The sequence below is a fragment of the Epinephelus lanceolatus genome, chromosome 4 (genome assembly GCF_041903045.1).
Source record: "Epinephelus lanceolatus isolate andai-2023 chromosome 4, ASM4190304v1, whole genome shotgun sequence".
Taxonomy (NCBI): domain Eukaryota; kingdom Metazoa; phylum Chordata; class Actinopteri; order Perciformes; family Serranidae; genus Epinephelus; species Epinephelus lanceolatus.
In genome coordinates this window covers 33,149,860-33,166,679 of record NC_135737.1, presented here as the reverse complement: position 1 = coordinate 33,166,679, position 16,820 = coordinate 33,149,860, and the positions used below count along the sequence as shown (strand labels likewise).

The following is a 16,820-nucleotide window of genomic DNA, read 5'->3' as shown; positions in this document are numbered from 1 at the left end:
CTGTAATGTAGTGAACTGGAAAAATAAAGTGGCATGAAGTAAAGTACAAGTGCCTTAAATGTGTACTTAAGTCTTCACACACACACACACACACACACACACACACACACACACACAAAAATTCACAATACACAACAATACGTACGTATGAAGAAAATACAGCTCTGGTGCATACAAGTTACCCAAACGCCCATCTAAACTGATGCATATTTAGCTGGCTTTCAAAAGAAACCACAGAGTCAGCAAACAATTTAGGTGCTACGGCCACAAAGGCTGGATCACCACGGGTCTTGAGGTGATTGCAAGGGACAGACAACAAATTTGTTTTGTCGCAGTGTACTCCACCTCTCGTGAACAGTCATAACAAAGAACAACAGATATGAATAATATGTAAATAAACTCCACCAATGGGAAACAGGCTAGTTTATTTTTTTACACAGAATATTGTGTTGCACACATTATATTTTATTTTGGAGGTGCCTGAAAGGGTAATACTCAGCATGTTAATGCAAAAGAATAATCTTCACAAGAATATGAAAAGCATCGTTCTGCATTATTCGTGCTTTTAATACTGTACATTTTGCTTGTAATACTCAGTCACTTAAGTAAAATTCAGAACGCAGGCCTTTTTTACATTGTGATATTTCTGCCAAAGCAAAATATCTGAAATCGTCTTCCTCCACTGGTGAATGTAAACATCATAAAGTTTTGTGTTTGAGTAACGTCAGACATCCAGCTCTTATCTTATAACACTGCCCACACTCACACACGCATGCAGCTGTCCTTCTGTTATCCACTGTGCTGTGTGTGTGTATATCTCTTTTTCTTGCCGTCTTCCTCCTGTTCTTGGGTGAGCTGATTTTATCCACCTCCTACACAAATGTTTGTTCAGCTCTCTGCAAACAAAATGGCTGTAATCAGGTCTGACGCACCATCGTTTCGTCTTATGCTTCGGTATGTCAGGCTTTCTCCTTTTGTCCTGCTTTGATTCTTCTTTTATTCTTTCGATCTCACGTGCCAGGAGTCTGCACCATAAGGCAGCACAGGCCAAAAGTAAAAGAGATTTTTTTTTAGTGCTAAAAATTCACTAAGCTTAAGGCTCCAGTTTGTGCTCTAACTAGAGTCCTTTGTTTATTTCCTGTGCAGCAAAATGTCATCCATTAGTATACATCAACCCAGCCACATCCTGTAAAGGACGATTTAAATGTTAACATTATCCAAGTCCTGTTTGAGAAGAAGTCTCCACTGTTTGTCTTTCCATTTGTTCCCATGTTGTCCAATTCACTTAAATTGCTTTTGCATGAGAAATGAGTCTCTCTGTGCCTCAGTCACACACTGTCTGTCCTCACAGCTTTGTTTGGTCACGGTGGGTTTTAAATAGCAATGATCTCTATATAACTAAATAACTCGTGGGAAATTTAAGAGCAGGTGGACAGACAGCACTTAAAGTTATTTTGACAGAAAGTGGATCCGTCTTTCATGGCCTTGTCTGGCGTCTTTCAGCTCAATGTTTTGTTGCTTTGTTTTGTCCCTCAGGTAAGCCATTAGGTGATCGCCCCGTAAGGCTGCCAGGCCAGGTTTTGCACGCCACACTGCAGGAGTGGGAGTTCAGAGAGCTTCACAGCGGGCATCAGAGCACAGGGCAACCTCTGTACTGCCAGGGTGTCTTTGATGCCATCACTATGGGTGAGGCCTGCAGGATATATTAATATATAACATTCAGCCACATCTTTCATGACTGTGCTTACTGGTGCTGCTCCAAAAAGCTGAAAAATATATAGTAAAATGAGTCAAAATGAAACAAAACAGGAAAAAGAATCAAGTTTTCATGTACCTGTGTTCACTCGCCAGATTTTCCGAAGCTTTCAGCCGCATCTCTTCCTGTCTTCATACTCTCTAACACATTATGATTTCCCCTTGGGGACTAATAAAGTATATAGAATTGCATTTAAATGAATCCATGGCAACGTGTGCAAACTCTGTCCACTGATTAAAACTCTGAGATGCACATGAAAGTCCTGGAAAAGTCATTGAGTTAAGACAAGGTATATGCATGAATCCTGAGGTAAAACTGAATACTTTGCAAGTAGTCCTTTTTTTAGTCAGTCATATAGTGTAGTATGCTATTATTACTATGCTAGCCCCAAAGCTATGGAACAACTATCCCTTAACATCAAATCAGCTGAGTCAGTTCCTCAGTGAAAAAAATCTTTTAAAACCGACCTGTACAGGCCTGGATTTGTATAACAGTGTATGATTTTGTATGTGTATGTATGTGCATGTATATATGTTAATATGTGTATGTGTATGTATGTATAATTATGTGTATGTGCAGTGTGTATGTATAAGAAGCCTATACGTATGTATGTGTATGTGTGGACATATTTTCTAGATATATTATGTTTTATATACAGCATATGAATTATACTTAGATTGAAATTTCTGTGAATGATGTTCTTTTACTTCTTTGTTTTCTTTTATTGTATGGTATTGTATTATGAAGTAGTAAATCTTTAGAAAAGCACTATTGAAATAAAGTTTATAATTAAAAATTGTATGTCGTCCAAAAACTTGAAAAAACGTCATAGTGTAGTGTGTCGTCCAAAATCTTGAAAAAAAGTCATAGTATAGTATATCGTCAAAAACCATGAAAAAAGTCATAGTATAGCATGTCGTCAAAAATCATGAAAAAAAATCATAGTATAGTATGTCGTCAAAAATCATGAAAAAACATCATAGTATAGTATGTCATCCAAAATTATGAAAAAAAGTTATAATATGTCGTCCAAAATCATGAAAAAACATCATAGTATAGTATGTCGTCCAAAATCATGAAAAACGTCATAGTATAGTATGTCATCCATCATGAAAAACATACAAAGGTCAGATTGACCTCAATGTGTTATATATCCTTTATATTTATTCCTGTGTTGTTTCTGTTCTGATTGTATCTCCAGACCAGAATGAGACAGTGCTGGTGTTTCGGGGCAGTGTGTACTGGACAGTATCGTCTGCTGGTGCTGTGACCGGCCCGCTGCCTCTCCGTCAGCGCTGGTCTGACCTACCTCCAGCCATCGAGGCTGCTGCCTTTTCCCCGCTGGACTCCAAGTGGTACTTTTTCAAAGGTACTGCCTCACTGAACTCATTATCATCTCACTTCCTTTTAAAGACATTCTGTAACCTACTGCTGAACTTCACAAATCTGATAAAGTCCCAAAATAAATTCTCCTGTGCCTTTAAAATAGTACAGTGGTATTTAAAGACTGTTCTGCACTTGGGACACAGCTGCAGTTTTAAAGCTTCACCTTTGTGCTTAAGGCTAATGAAGTTATGGCTAAGTTTAACTTTCCTGCTAAAGGCCAAAAACCTGTTAGTCTAGATTTACTTATCTGCTAAATGCAGAACAGTTTCATGCAAAAGGCGGACAGTCTACTCAGGCATTATTTATACTGTACAACTTATCATCTTCATGTTTGTCTTCGTCATGTCTCGTCTGTGAGCTGTAAGAGGTACTGTCGTCACTTTGCTCTCCTAAGTAGCAGGTCTTATCTCCTCAAGACATTAAGCTCTCAAATACTTCAACCTACAGCTCTCTCTGGAGTAGAATGCAGTGTCTTTACAGTTTTGCAAAGGTTATACTTTTTTATGAGTTTTAAAAGAACAGAGCTTCTTAATACTGTGTTATTGACATCTTTTAAAGAGCAGGTGGCCGAGCGAGTTCGATCTGTCAACCTCATGTAGTTGATGAATTTGATAAAAGAAATTCTTTAAGTTGAAATTGTTTTATTGTTGACTTATAGAATTTCTAACTGTTTTCCTCCTTGTCTCCTTGTGTGCAGGGAAGCGGATGTGGCGCTACACTAGCAGCGTGCTGGACCCCGGCTTCCCCAGGAAAAGCAGTGAGTTGGGGCTGCCTCGCCACCCCGACTGCGCCTTCTATTACGCTCCTCTGGGTCACATGGTCGTCATCAAGGGCGCCCGTTACTCTGTGCTTAACCTCAAAACCCTGCACCAGGAGCCCTACTACCCCCGCAGGCTGACAGACTGGACTGGCGTGCCGCAGGGGACCAATGGGGCGCTGACCCGTCCAAACGGACGCCTTTACCTGTTCAGAGAACAGCAGTTCTGGAGATTTGACCCGGTCAAGGTGCGAGTCACCAGAGAGGGCCAGTGGGCCAAGGATCTGAGCTGGACTGGCTGCAGCAATGCTCCTCAGAGCAACAACATCCTTTGACCAGCAGAGGGAGCTGTAGGCTTTAGATAAAGTGCAATCTGTTGATGTGTAACGTAAAGGTGCTGTAACTTCTTCAGCTTAAAGTCACACTGACTTTTTATGTTGCAAAACTCATGCCATGAAGGGATCAGTAAAAATAAACCCACTTTGTTTATAAATTTTGAAGCACATATAGTATTTATACTTCAGGGCAATGGATATTACTGTATATAGATGTACAAGTATAGCCTCATTAATACAGGTATGATAATAAAAGGACTGTGCACTCTTACATGAGCAGACCAAGAACTGTTCTTTCAGTTGGCACTATGCTTTTAAAACCTTAAAATCTTTTCTCTTTTTTTGCACAGAGACATAAAAATCAAACTGTATGTTTTCATCATCTCTTCTGTAATGTCAGTACATATGTAATATTTGTATAAATGACTTTGACCTGTGATTGTGTGCTCGTGTTCATTGTGTGCTACAGTGAAAGGCCCAAATCTGTATCAGCTGACTCCCACTATGAGCCTTGACTACCTGTGCTTCCAGGGTGCTCAGCATCTGTCAAAGCAGTTAGATGTGTCGGACCAACTGTTTGGACAAAATGATGAGTAGTCCATCATTATGTGCAACATGGCGGCAGACAAATGGTGGATGTTATGACAAAGCTGACAGCTGTGTCCTCAGGGTGATGCATTTTAAGTACCAGTTGAGCAATGACTCAGCTGTAACCATGAACGTTTCCTCGTTCAACCAAAAAATTGAATGTCTTCTTTGTGACTGAAGGGGTTTGACAACAGTGTGGTCATAAATCAGTGACACATCCATCATTCGCCTCTGACCTTTACGTCCTATCAGAGGATTCACTTGGCGTGTGATTTTTCCATCACTGCAGGCAGAGCAGTCGTCTGTCAGTCCGATGTAGATCATTGATTACTTAGCTCACTATAGAGTTCACTTATCCTAATTCTGACAGCGACGTTAACATTGGTATTGACTCTTAAAACCTTTTGTCAGGTGGAAACATGTCAGGAAGAACAGTAATGCTTCATGATCTGACCACAAGAGAAAGCTTTTTATTAATTTATCTTTTAATACTAAGCCTCAAGACACTTTATTTTAGACACAGTTGATGCTTTCTGACTGAGCTGCTTTAACACTCATACACAATACACAGTTACAAACACTCCCTGCGGTGTCCTGCTGACCAGTGAGCAGCTGCACAGGGGCAGCTCATACTGTACAACCTTAAATATATGCATTTGATCCAACACGGGCTGTAATGCAACAGAGAATACCAGACTCAGGTTCATCTGTTAGTGGGTTTAACTTAAAAGGTCATTGGCCACAGTTGATAGTTTTAGCCCCGTCTACACATACATGAATATTTTCCAAACGGATATTTGCCCCCTGCGTTTCCTTTTGTTTTTTGTCCACACGGCTTTTGTTTTACAGAATATCTCTGTCCACACTACCCAACAAAAATGACTCCACAAAGAAGAGCGTTTTCTTCTGGCGATTGTAAATTGCACAGGCTAACGTCAGTCAAAATGACAACCGATCGACATCTGATCACCATTGATTCCCGGACGGAGCTAACTCAACGATACAACTGATGATCTGGACATGCAAAAGTTTTCCTTCCACTCATCATTGACAACAATCCAGCTCTCCTAACTTACCCACTATCTGCTGGTTTGACCAGGCCTGATCCAAAACCGTCATTTCTGGTGGACCAAATAACTTTAGGTAAAGCAGACAGCTCCTTTCATACGTGAAATAGTGCAGCACTACTAGGTTTAAATGTATAGTAGTCGTTAAAATAAGCAGCACTAATAAAACGTAGACAAACCGGTCGTCCTTGTTAATGTTTCTGTTGCTCCTTTTTACATGTCCACAAGGATAAACAGTAACCAGAGCTTTGAAAAGAAAAAACGCACTTTTAAAGGTGCTCTAAAAAATCTGTTTCAATTCCCTAAAACGTGGTTAGTGTGTAGATGACAGGCCAAAACAGAAGGGAAAATACACGTTTTCAAAAGTATCTGTATAGGCGTAGACAGGGCCTTAGTCAACAGGAGAAGATGTAAAGTAATTGGTGTTACAGAAGAGACTAATATGACCTGAGTCATGAGGTCATTAAATGCATAGTACTTTCCTCTTCTCACAAAACATTATTACCTTTTATCAGACTTGTCTCTAATCAAATTTAATCACTATCATCACTATCAATCATCTGTTGTAACTGATCAGTGCGAGTCCATACTGGCCTTACAGTAACATTTCTAGACATGTCAGGACACATTTAGGCTGTTTGAGACATCGCACACACTCATTGTTGGATTAATATTAAAAACATATATTACAATTTTTTTTGTAAAGTCCAAATGTTCTCTTTAAGTGGTTATTTTAAAATAAATCCTGTTAACTCTAGGCTATCTAAGGGGATAAAAAATAATTATGTGACAAATTCTGTCCTCTTCAATACAGTAATTTGGCCAGCTCTAGTCCACCACTTATACATTTTAACACACAAATACTAGAGTAAAGACAATCTGAAGTGCATTTAAACAAATGTAATCGAAAGCCACTAGGCTCAACTGTTACTACATAAAGCCTGTAACACAGACTGACAGTGCTGTACTGTGGAGAGCAATCACACTACATCAGATTTCTAATCACCATCAACAGCATCATCAAAGAGAGCCTTCACGCTGAGCTCATCAACCGTTTCAGATGCAATCGAAAAATAAAACGTTTGCTTGCCGAGCTGAGTAATGTGACAGAGACCCAGAGCGGCATTAGTACCCTGACAGTAACACTTCATACAGAGCATCTCCTGTTCATGAGGCTGTTTTAGCACAATAGCTGCACAAATCATTAGTTGGATCTAAAAATAAATGTCAGTGAGACATTCAAGAATATTATTAGCTGCACTGTTTTAAACATCACTCACCGTGTATCGCTCTCTTGGCAGCTGTGTTAGAATAGGTTTAAACAATTGTACTGTAAATTGTAGACATTTATGGGACAAGTCAAACCATTGTAAGAGTTCAGACACAGAGTCATGTCTGAGTGGAAAGTGTCACCTGCACCTGAACTTTGGTTTCTTCTGTATTCCAGAGCACTGCTCTTTTCCCAGACTGCACAGCTGTGTCCTGCATAACTTCAGATCCTCTTTAAACGGTTTCTCATCTTGTCTCCTCCCTGTGACATATTTTTATTCACACTGTGATTATTACCACAGCATGTGACATAATTGCAGGAATTTAGATGAAGAACTCATCGACTGGCTCCTCGTTGTTAGTGCGTGCTGACAGCAGCACAGCAGTAGTCCTGCTCTCCAGAAAGGTCCCTTTAGAGGGGCTCTGTCCTGCTGCTACAGTCCTGCTGCCACAGTCCTTCCTGGCTGCATCCGTACATCCAGTGGAGCCCCATGTCCTGGAGGCCACCTGAGGATGTGCGTGTGTCTGTGGCAGACATTCAATCAGCTCCTTGGCCAGACCCTCAACAGCTGAAGCCCCAACAGCTGCAGGTCTCTCAGGGTGGAGAGCCATCAAAAGGTCCATGGAGGAAGAGCAAGTGATTATTTTGACTCCTGCGTCAGAGTGCAGCGAGACGGGGACTCCTGTGTCTACGTTGGTCTCTGGCTCCTCCTCATCCTCTTCCAGAAGGAGATGGGAGAGAGAACGGGTGATGGAGGGGCGCAGAGGGGAGTCAGGGTGATTGGTGATTGAGGGCGGTGCAGGGCTGCTGCGCTGCGATGAGTAACAGGAGCTGCCTGGAGGGGTGCTACAGCAGCTTCCTGATCCCTGGCTCTCTGCTCCACCACCACCTCCATGAAGCTTCTCCAGGACAGGGTCACTGCGCGGTCTGTGGCCTGATGACATACAAACACATATCAAGAAGAGGCACAAAAGTGGGCAATTAGAAACCTTTGCTATTGTACTTTACTTGACATGAAAATTTAGTGTGGTTTCCCTGGGTCAGATTATTGGTAGATGGTATTGCAGGATATGACTGATGTTTTTATTAGAAGTGATTCATTTTTATGTATATTATCTTGGATACCCTTTGATTTTGATACAAAATTATGACTTTCAATATGAGTTTGAAACCTAAAAAAATGGCTTATGGGTCAGAGAACATGAATGAAACCGTACGACTGTAGAAGACTCTGATCGACTTCAACAAATTGCACAGTAATGCAATTAAATGGCTCGTAAAAACTTTCCTTCTGTTATTCAACTCAGACATTAAAGGTTACCTGTGGAGTTTTCCTGTAAACATTATTTTTATATTCAGCGTTACTCGCCAAAAGACATTTTGAGTATTTTTGAGGTCTTCGGATGTGTGGATAACATTTCCATCCTCATCATTTTCAAAGCAGACTAGTATGCAGTAAAGTATTTTGAGTCCTGTATAGTTTACATTCATGTTCACTGCAAGCAGCCTTCTTCTTTGCTGCCTATGTTGGTGCACTGCTGCTGTTTTGGTGTATTACCGCCACCTGTAGGTCAGTGTAACTGTATAAAACCACAGGCCTTTTCACAGCAGGCATTTTGACTTGTCTTGGTAGGAAAAGCACAGGCATTACAAATAACAGTTTGTGGAAAGTACCACCTGTATTTGCAACAGATTTAACACGCTATATATCCAGCTGAGTGAATCATCATCATGCAGGAATCCTGAAAATACCTTTTAATACCTTTCTAAGACCCTTTTCATACATTTTAAGACCTCATCATCACTTTGAGTTCTAACCAGCTACATCAGCTACACTCTTTAACGTCAAATTCCTACATATTGATTGTAAGATAGTACAACTAAACATTCTTAGGTTGTAAATATGTACATTCATGAAACAGAACCAGGCGTAGGTGCGGCTTTATAAAGTTGACGTAAGAACGTGTCTGCATATTTCTGTCTTTGTGTGTACTTACAGTTGTGGTCCTCAGTCTACACAGAGTTCAATGTATCTGGTGCCTGCTGTGTGTAGCCCATAGGGCATTTTTGGCTAGGACTTAGCATGTGGGACCAGACAATGCCCCCCCCCCCCATCAAAGCTAAACTTATCACCTTCTGACACAAACAGCGTCAAGGTTATTTTCAGAGACGGGCTTCAGCCATGGTTCAAACTCTGTGTTCTCCGACCATCAGTCCGAAAACTTGCATTTCCCAATTAGCTAGGTAGTTAAACACCGGGGCGTTAAGGGACCTTTGTGTAATGTTATCAAGCAGCAGTCAATCAGTCAGCTGGTCAGGGAGCCCTACAGCTGTGCTTTTTAGGTGACATCAAATCCAGCAGGATTCCACATATAAACCACACAGAATCCAAATACACACCAGAGTAATGATTAAATTCACAAAAACTTTGGCATACATCATCTTTGTACAAATCTATATATTGACAACAAGCCACAAGATGTAATACTTCAGAAAATGGCATTTAAGAGTTATAGATAACTTTTGAGGGCCCTAATTGTTGCTAAATAGATATATCAGCTTTTTAATACTTTTTAAGACCCCACAGACACCTTCACAGTTCACACTTCTGTGTACATACCTTGCCTGTGTGTCTGCCAGGGCAGGGGTGTTGTGAGGCTGCAGGGCGACAAGCTGTGGCTCTGTCCTGAGCTCCTGAGCTGTATTCCTCGAGGGGACACACTGGGGCAGGTCAGGGGGAAAGCGCAGGTCAGAGGTCGCTGAGGCTGAGCCGGGGTTCTCACCTGCAGCACAGAAGGACAGAAGGACAGGGATTATGATTTACACTAGGACTAGAGAGATTTAAGCAAGTTAAGTGACTTTGACAGAATTAACATTTACGCACTTTACATATGGCTCCTTTGACAGCTTTGAGTTTGCCCCGTGAAAGACAGCAACCACGTGCCTTTTAGACTTCATCATTCTATGTGTCTTTTTAAACTCTTTGTCTCTGTTTACCATGAGATAATTGTGAATGGAAGAAAAGCTTTTCCGTGATGCATTCCAGCTTAAGTAATCATCAGTTTGTCAAACATGACATGAAATATAAAACACGTTAACGTTTCTTTATATCAAAAACAACTGCTGCTTTTCCCTCCACAGCGAGCTTGTTATTTCCTCGGGGAACCTGGCCAGCTACATGTTGTGTGCAAAATTTCCCATTCTACAAATAACATTTTAGTAGAACAAGGATCTGCTCTTTAGACTCTCTATGTTGAGTTAATTATAGAGTAAACCTTCCAGCAGACTGCTGTGAGTTTACAGTTAATGTAGGGCTGCGTCACACTAATGTATGACAAACCTCATGATTTAACCTGACATAAATCAAGGGGATGATACTCCTCCATTCACAATGATCTAACATGATGTACAGAGAGTGACTAAAAGACATAAAACACACAACATCAGTCATTAAGCTGCAAGTAAAACATACAATTAAAGGGCAGGAACTGAGCAATTATGTCCACAACACTGGGCTTCAGGCAGTGGCGTGAGGTAATTAAAACAGGCCACAGTGCACGCTATTATGACAGGCCCTAGTGCACACTAGCTATTTGTTATGTGGCTAGACTAAACTAGCTACCGTATAATCTTATCGTCTCGTCACATGATCGAATAGAGACTTGACATTGGATAACACCAACATACATATTAAGGCTCGGACATAACTTCCACAGTGAGCATCCGCGAAGAGCTGCAGTCACGCAGACACACATGCGGTTCTATTCATAGAACAACTGACAGTCCACTAGCAGGAGGGCTGTGAGGTAAGCTTACCGTCCTACTGTATTGGGTGAAAGTGAAACTAAATGATGCTGTTGGATCTGGAGTGAATCTCTGTCAAATATTCAACTTAAAACTAACTTCAGCGTGGCGAGGCAGCTGTGGCTGACTTGAAAGCAGCGTTTTAAACTGAATTGGAGTGTGGAGCAAGAGATCGGAGCATGCCTAGTCGGCGCGCTTGCTATGCTTACAGTCTGCATGGTCACAAAAAATGGGCTAAATGTGGACCCCTGTGGACCCCACGGACATGGGTGGATGACAAGATTTAAGTCACATGGACCAAATTAGTCCTTCGTAGATCGAAGGAAACTGTGAATTGGCCTTTACCAAGAAATCATCATTGTATATCTATACATGACACAAGAACAAGAGAAAATAATAAATAGTTAATTTAATTAAATAGTGTTTTCTTATAGTTTATTTATAGTTTATTAAACGAGCATATATTTTATACCATATTTTGTCATAGATTGATACTCACTATTTTATAGAAAACAAATAAAAACCATGACGTATATGGGTTTGCCTTTAAAAGGACATATAGCCAATGACACCGTTTTTAATTTAAGGTGAATTCTTCTTTGAACACAGGCATATTTCTAAAGTGGCAATCTGAATCACTCACAAGGGCCTGTTTTCTGCCCTACATATTGTTGGAGGGCCCACTCACCCCATGGGCCCCAGTGCAGCCACCCTGCCAGCACTGTCTATACTTCCCTGGCTTCAGGCACATTTTGACACATTCAACAATGACACTGTACTTTAAGCTGCACTTACCTGGAAGAGAACCTTGTTGCCATCCAGGTCTTCTGTCTGCCAGCGTGTAGTGCTGATGGGGGTACAGGGGTTGGGCAACAGAGGAACTAGCTGGCCAATTTCTTCCACACTAAACTGCAGCACGGCAGAGTTGCATGGCTCCACCCGGACCCCTGGTGACAACTGTTTTAAAGCAAGCTGCAGGCACAGCCCAGGCTCTGGGGTGAAAAGACATGATTTTGTGTCACTTTCCTGCTTATTTGTTTTCCCTCTTATTATAATAAAAAAGCTAAGCCTTGAGGCTGGACTTGATGAGATGAATACAATACATTTCTTACTGCTTTAGAATATTAACAGTATAAAACTAAAAGGGCAACACTTTTAAGATGTACCTGTGTGGAGAGTGAACCAGCAGAAGCCCGTCTTCTGTTCCTCTGCCTGTCTTTGCAGCACGGTCTCATACAGCCGCACAGCATCTTCGTAGTTGTCATATCCACTATACAGTGTCACACGTAATATTTCTCCTCCACAGTGCACTGGTCGAACCCCCCACACAGGCATGCCTGCACCCAAACTATAGAAGTCTCTGCTAGGCAGGAGGTAGGGCCGCAGCATGGCATTGGCAGGGGAGCTGCTGGAGGTGATGTGGATCCCTCCAGTTCGGCTGCCACAGCTCTCGGTATGGTGGTACTGCCAGGGTGGACGCTGAAAGAAGTCCAGCACTTTGAGGATTCGTTCCTCTCCGTAGGCCTCATGGAGGAAAAAGGTGATGGCCACAGAAGGGTAGCCTGAAACATTATAAAAAAGGTTTATCCTCAATCAACCTTGAATAAAAACAGATGCAGCTCTAGCATGGAAAGATTGTGAAGGGCATGTTTACGCCATACACAGAGTAAATGTAGTATTCAGTTAAGAGTACAACATTTGAGGGGGTTGTTGACATAAAAATGGTTTTAATTTCTGTAAACATGTCTTGTTCTCACATATGGAAATTATTATTTTCCTCTTTAGGCAGAAAAATACATCTACAAAATGTACAAAAAGGTTGTAAGCGAACAACAGTGTTTTTCATCCTGCCCATTAAATACCTGAGATCCTACTGTATAACAAGACATATGTATAATAAATGCAAGACCACACAGTAATGATCCTTACCTGCCACAGGACAGAGGCGGGTGTAACTTCTGAACGGTGCCGCCCTCTCTGACACATGGAAGATGCGAAGGCTTGGGCAGAGCCAGCGGAGGAGGCGATCCAGGGTGTGCTGCAGTAGCAGTGAGTCTCCAGGGTTGGCCAGCAGATGCAAGTTCATTAGAAGGAGCTGTGGATGGCGCTGCTGCCTGACCCGACTGGTCATGAGCTCAACTGGGGTTACACACACAAACACACACACTGCATTTAAGTGTACAGAGATAGTTTAAACAGGCGCAAACACACAAATGCTAAAACCAGGCAGCACCAATTCTTAGCAGAAACCATTAAACGTTAGTTTAAAAGTTAGTTAAAGGGGTACTCCACAGATTTCACACACAAAGATCAGGTTCCTTGTCAGGGGAGATGTGACTCAGTTTGTAAAATAAGCTGTATGGTGTCTTCTTTGGAAACAAGGTACAGTCACATTATAACTGTCAATTCAAGAATGCATTATGTGATTTAGTTTTAGTTTAGTGTCAAAACTAACACTGGTGCACTGTCTTTGGAAATGGAGAAGTCATTATTCTGGCATGTCTCATCATCTGTTTCGTCACCACTGCTAGACCACAAACTTTAGCCTCACTCTCCCAGACTATTCACAGTGGTTTTCTGCATAATAATTTCCTACATTGGAAGTGCCTTATCATACTGTTTTGAGGCTGAAAGTGGGACCATTTCCTTGAGCAGGAGACCAATGAGTTCATACCTTAAGAAAAATAATCCATGTTACCTCAGCTTGGGCTTGCCGTTTCAGATAATGTTAACACTAAGACCACACAAGGGGGTTTTCACACTTGGTCCTTATCAGTCCTCAAAATAGACTCAGAGCGGTGACTCAGCATTTTTTGAACATATGTGAACACTCCATGAGAACTCAGACCCCTCTAAAGGGAACCGAACTGCAGTTTGCTTAACATATGCTCCAGGTTCGCTTTGCTCTTTGCCATTGTATTTAGCTCTCTAGATCACATGTTGTTGCACTGGGAGGCTTGGAAAAACAGACAAAACCATGTCAGCCTGTAACAAGGACACAGGATGAGGAGAAGTTTGGTCCACGGAAGATCCTGCATGTCTCCTGATGTGGAATGTAGAATACATCAAACTGTCTACAGCACACAGAGACGCTAAGGTTTTCCTCCAATTTTTAAGTTAATCTAAAAGCGAGGAGCTTGATTTTTTTTTAATTTATTAAACCTTTATTTAACCAGGAAGTCCCGTTGAGATTGAAAATCTCTTTTACAAGAGAGACCTGGCCAAGGTAGCAGCCAATCAAAACCCATTTAAAATGCAACAACCTACAACATAAAACACAAAAATCCACAATAAAACAACTATTCAATCATAGTGGACTCTCAAGAAAAACAAGCACATGTCTCTGTCACCACATTATTTATGATGCCCTTAAGTGTTTCTAATTTTAGATCTTTTGGAGATTGTTCCATGTCCAAGGTGCAGAGTAGGAGAATGTAGTTTTCCCCAGATCTGTTAAAACCTGGGGTGCTCGTAACCGCTCTGCAGTGGCATGTCAAAGTAAAAACCAAACTATACATATATTATACATGGGCTAACGTTATAGTGTGAGCAGAGAGAGGACTGAGGCCCCATCAAAGCTGAAGTTGACCTGAAAGAGAGCTGAGTCCTCTTTCAAATGAACTGACAATGTGAACACAAAAAGGACTGAGTCCATTCTCTGTTGGTCCACCTTTGCTGCACTTTAAGAGGACTGAGTTCAGTTTGTTTTAAAAGGACTATATGTGAAAACACCCTAAAAGTGCTCCTGTATTAGGGCTCTACCTTTGCACTCAGCTCATTCTTGGCTGTTTGTTGTGAGACCATTTGCAGATGCTGAATTAAACTTACAGAAAGACAAGTTTCTGACTCGATGTGTTTTGTCAGGGCTTTTAAAAAACCCACAACAAAGGTATGGCACCACCTATATAGTAGCAGGAACCAATAGGAGGCCATCACATGACCAAGATAATGACACCACAGGTAAAACAAATACAAAATAAAAGTACAATTTTAAATTACAGGAGATACTCACTGCCAGATGACGACATCCTGCTGCAGTCAGATCTGAATAAAACACATAATAAGAGGCATATGACTTACTGACTCACAAACACGGTTTTGGGGGGTTTAACACTGGCTGGAGGAGAGACAAAAATCTGTCTCCATCTTGTGGTGGTTGGTTTGGAAACGTGCCTCTGTGGTCACCATGACAACACATTATCTGTTGTTAGCTAACATGAGCTTTAAAAAAAACAATTAATGAGAAAATACCATAAAGAGCACAGCGGCTACAAGCACCTATAGTGAAGTGCTAAGTGGTTAAAGTAAAAGTTAAGTTGTTAGGTTGTAATGTTGACCTCTTTGTGATATGCTGTCTTGGTTATAATTAATTTCCATTGTGGCTACAACGGCTAAAAGTTGGCTAGCTAACGTTAGCCTCCGTTAGCTAGCGCTGAGACAAACGGTTGACTCACTCGGCAGTTTCAGCTCCGGAGTCAACGTTTCCATCGTCGGCTCTCTTCATCACCGCCGCTCGTCGAAACATCGTCCGGTTGCTTCACCTTCCACACTACTTTGAGCCATCTGCACTGAAAGTTACTCTGCAGCACAGCGGACTGAGAGTGAAAAGCATCCTGCTTGATTTCTTTCCACAGGCTGCTCCAAAAAAAATGGGACTCCTTGGCTGGGACGCTGACGTCACCGGGCAACCATACACCGTTATGTTAAAATATGGGCTCTGGATGTATTGTAAGAAAGAAAAAAAACACTGGAGCTGCCCCCCTCTGTTAAGTCTGGAAGAAATGCATGCTGGACTATGTTTAGGAAGCTACTGAGGAAGTCTGGGCGAAAGGGAGCAGCAGAAGTTGTGCTGCTTTCAATCTAAAGCCGCCTATAATAACACGGAGCAGATGGCATGCGTCTAACAATATGAGGAGACAAAGGGGACAGTCCAGACGGGGTGGACAGATTTAAAAGTGCAGGGGACGTATGGAGGAGAGCCTCTAACACCCTGTTAAGAGCATTAAACTCGCTTTTGGGGCACACTGCGTTTTGACGACCTGTGAAAGACATGTTTACATGTCACATACATTCAATCTGTGTATAACAACACATCCTACCCTCATGTATGGAGACACAGAGGTTTCAACATTAAACAAATGATCATCACAGCATAAAATAAAGTCATATGAATAAAGAGATATACCATTGAACCATGACAGTGTGAAATAATCCTGTAAATCAGGGGTATCAAACTCATTTTAGTTCAGGGGCCACATACAGCCCAATTTGATCCAGCAAAACCACTGCATATTGACCTATAGATAACAACACCTTCAAAACCTGGAAGTACATTCTGACAATGTTCATCCTCTTACAAAACAAATGATGAATAGCCAGCAATATCCCTCCAAAATATGTGCAAATTCAACAATATGTCTCAGTTTTTCGTCAAATTCAGTCAGTCTACTTCTCACTTTTGTTACATGTGCATTTTCTCATTATTTTCTGCTATGGTAAAAGCTGCTCAAGAAGCAGGTGAAGTAATCCCCTGCCTTATAAACCATTTACAATCTTAAGTTTTGTCAGTGCTTTAGCAGCAGGGTTCCACTAATATTGTTTTAAGGTAGAAGTCTGATACAGATTCTTTTGTACTGAAGCTGCTGGATGACAATGTGTTCAATGTCTTTAGATTTGACCACAGTAAGTATTCATTGTTATTTCAGAGAGCTGTATTCTGGTCAGAGTGAAAAGCCTCTGAGGTAGTATTTTACAGGAAGTAGCTGCTCATTGTTTAAATTGCTCCTAAAACCTCTCAGCCTTCACATGAGCATCAACATCTGGTTTGAAAAGTCATCTAAAGGGCCGGATTGGACCA

At 41.4% G+C, this 16,820-nt stretch overlaps 2 protein-coding genes across 4 annotated transcripts in view; one reads left to right on the top strand and one right to left on the bottom strand.

Annotated features, from left to right (window-relative positions):
* mmp28 (matrix metallopeptidase 28) overlaps positions 1–4,673 on the top strand; it is a 28,377-nt gene extending 23,704 nt beyond the window's left edge. For both annotated transcript variants that reach the window (XM_033631075.2, XM_033631074.2), the window contains exons 6-8: positions 1,537–1,686; positions 2,958–3,125; positions 3,840–4,673. In XM_033631075.2, the coding sequence (XP_033486966.1) occupies positions 1,537–1,686; positions 2,958–3,125; positions 3,840–4,234 (713 nt within the window). In that variant the 3' untranslated portion in view covers positions 4,235–4,673. The remainder of the gene's footprint in view (positions 1–1,536; positions 1,687–2,957; positions 3,126–3,839) is intronic.
* Positions 4,674–5,267: 594 nt separating this feature from the next.
* Positions 5,268–15,850, bottom strand: fam124b (family with sequence similarity 124B). 2 transcript variants are annotated; one of them, XM_033630643.2, is made up of 7 exons: positions 15,418–15,849; positions 14,976–15,007; positions 12,893–13,102; positions 12,130–12,525; positions 11,759–11,955; positions 9,780–9,942; positions 5,268–8,093 (listed from the first exon to the last, which is right to left on the bottom strand). In XM_033630643.2, exons 1-7 carry the CDS (start codon positions 15,486–15,488, stop codon positions 7,483–7,485), a joined length of 1,680 nt encoding a protein of 559 aa, XP_033486534.1. In that variant the 5' UTR covers positions 15,489–15,849; the 3' UTR covers positions 5,268–7,482. The 2 variants fall into 2 exon arrangements, with proteins under 2 accessions (XP_033486534.1, XP_078023278.1); XM_078167152.1 differs by lacking the exon at positions 14,976–15,007 and having other exon boundaries at positions 15,418–15,850.
* Positions 15,851–16,820: the final 970 nt, after the last annotated feature.

Bases quoted from the DNA above. Each gene is read 5' to 3' on its own strand.
- fam124b (XM_033630643.2), bottom strand. From the start codon at position 15,488: ATGTTTCGACGAGCGGCGGTGATGAAGAGAGCCGACGATGGAAACGTT. The intron at 13,103-14,975 runs GTGAGTATCTCC...GTGTAACCCCAG, and splicing joins CAGGATGTCGTCATCTGGCA to TTGAGCTCATGACCAGTCGG. The intron at 9,943-11,758 runs GTAAGTGCAGCT...TCTGTGCTGCAG, and splicing joins GCAACAAGGTTCTCTTCCAG to GTGAGAACCCCGGCTCAGCC.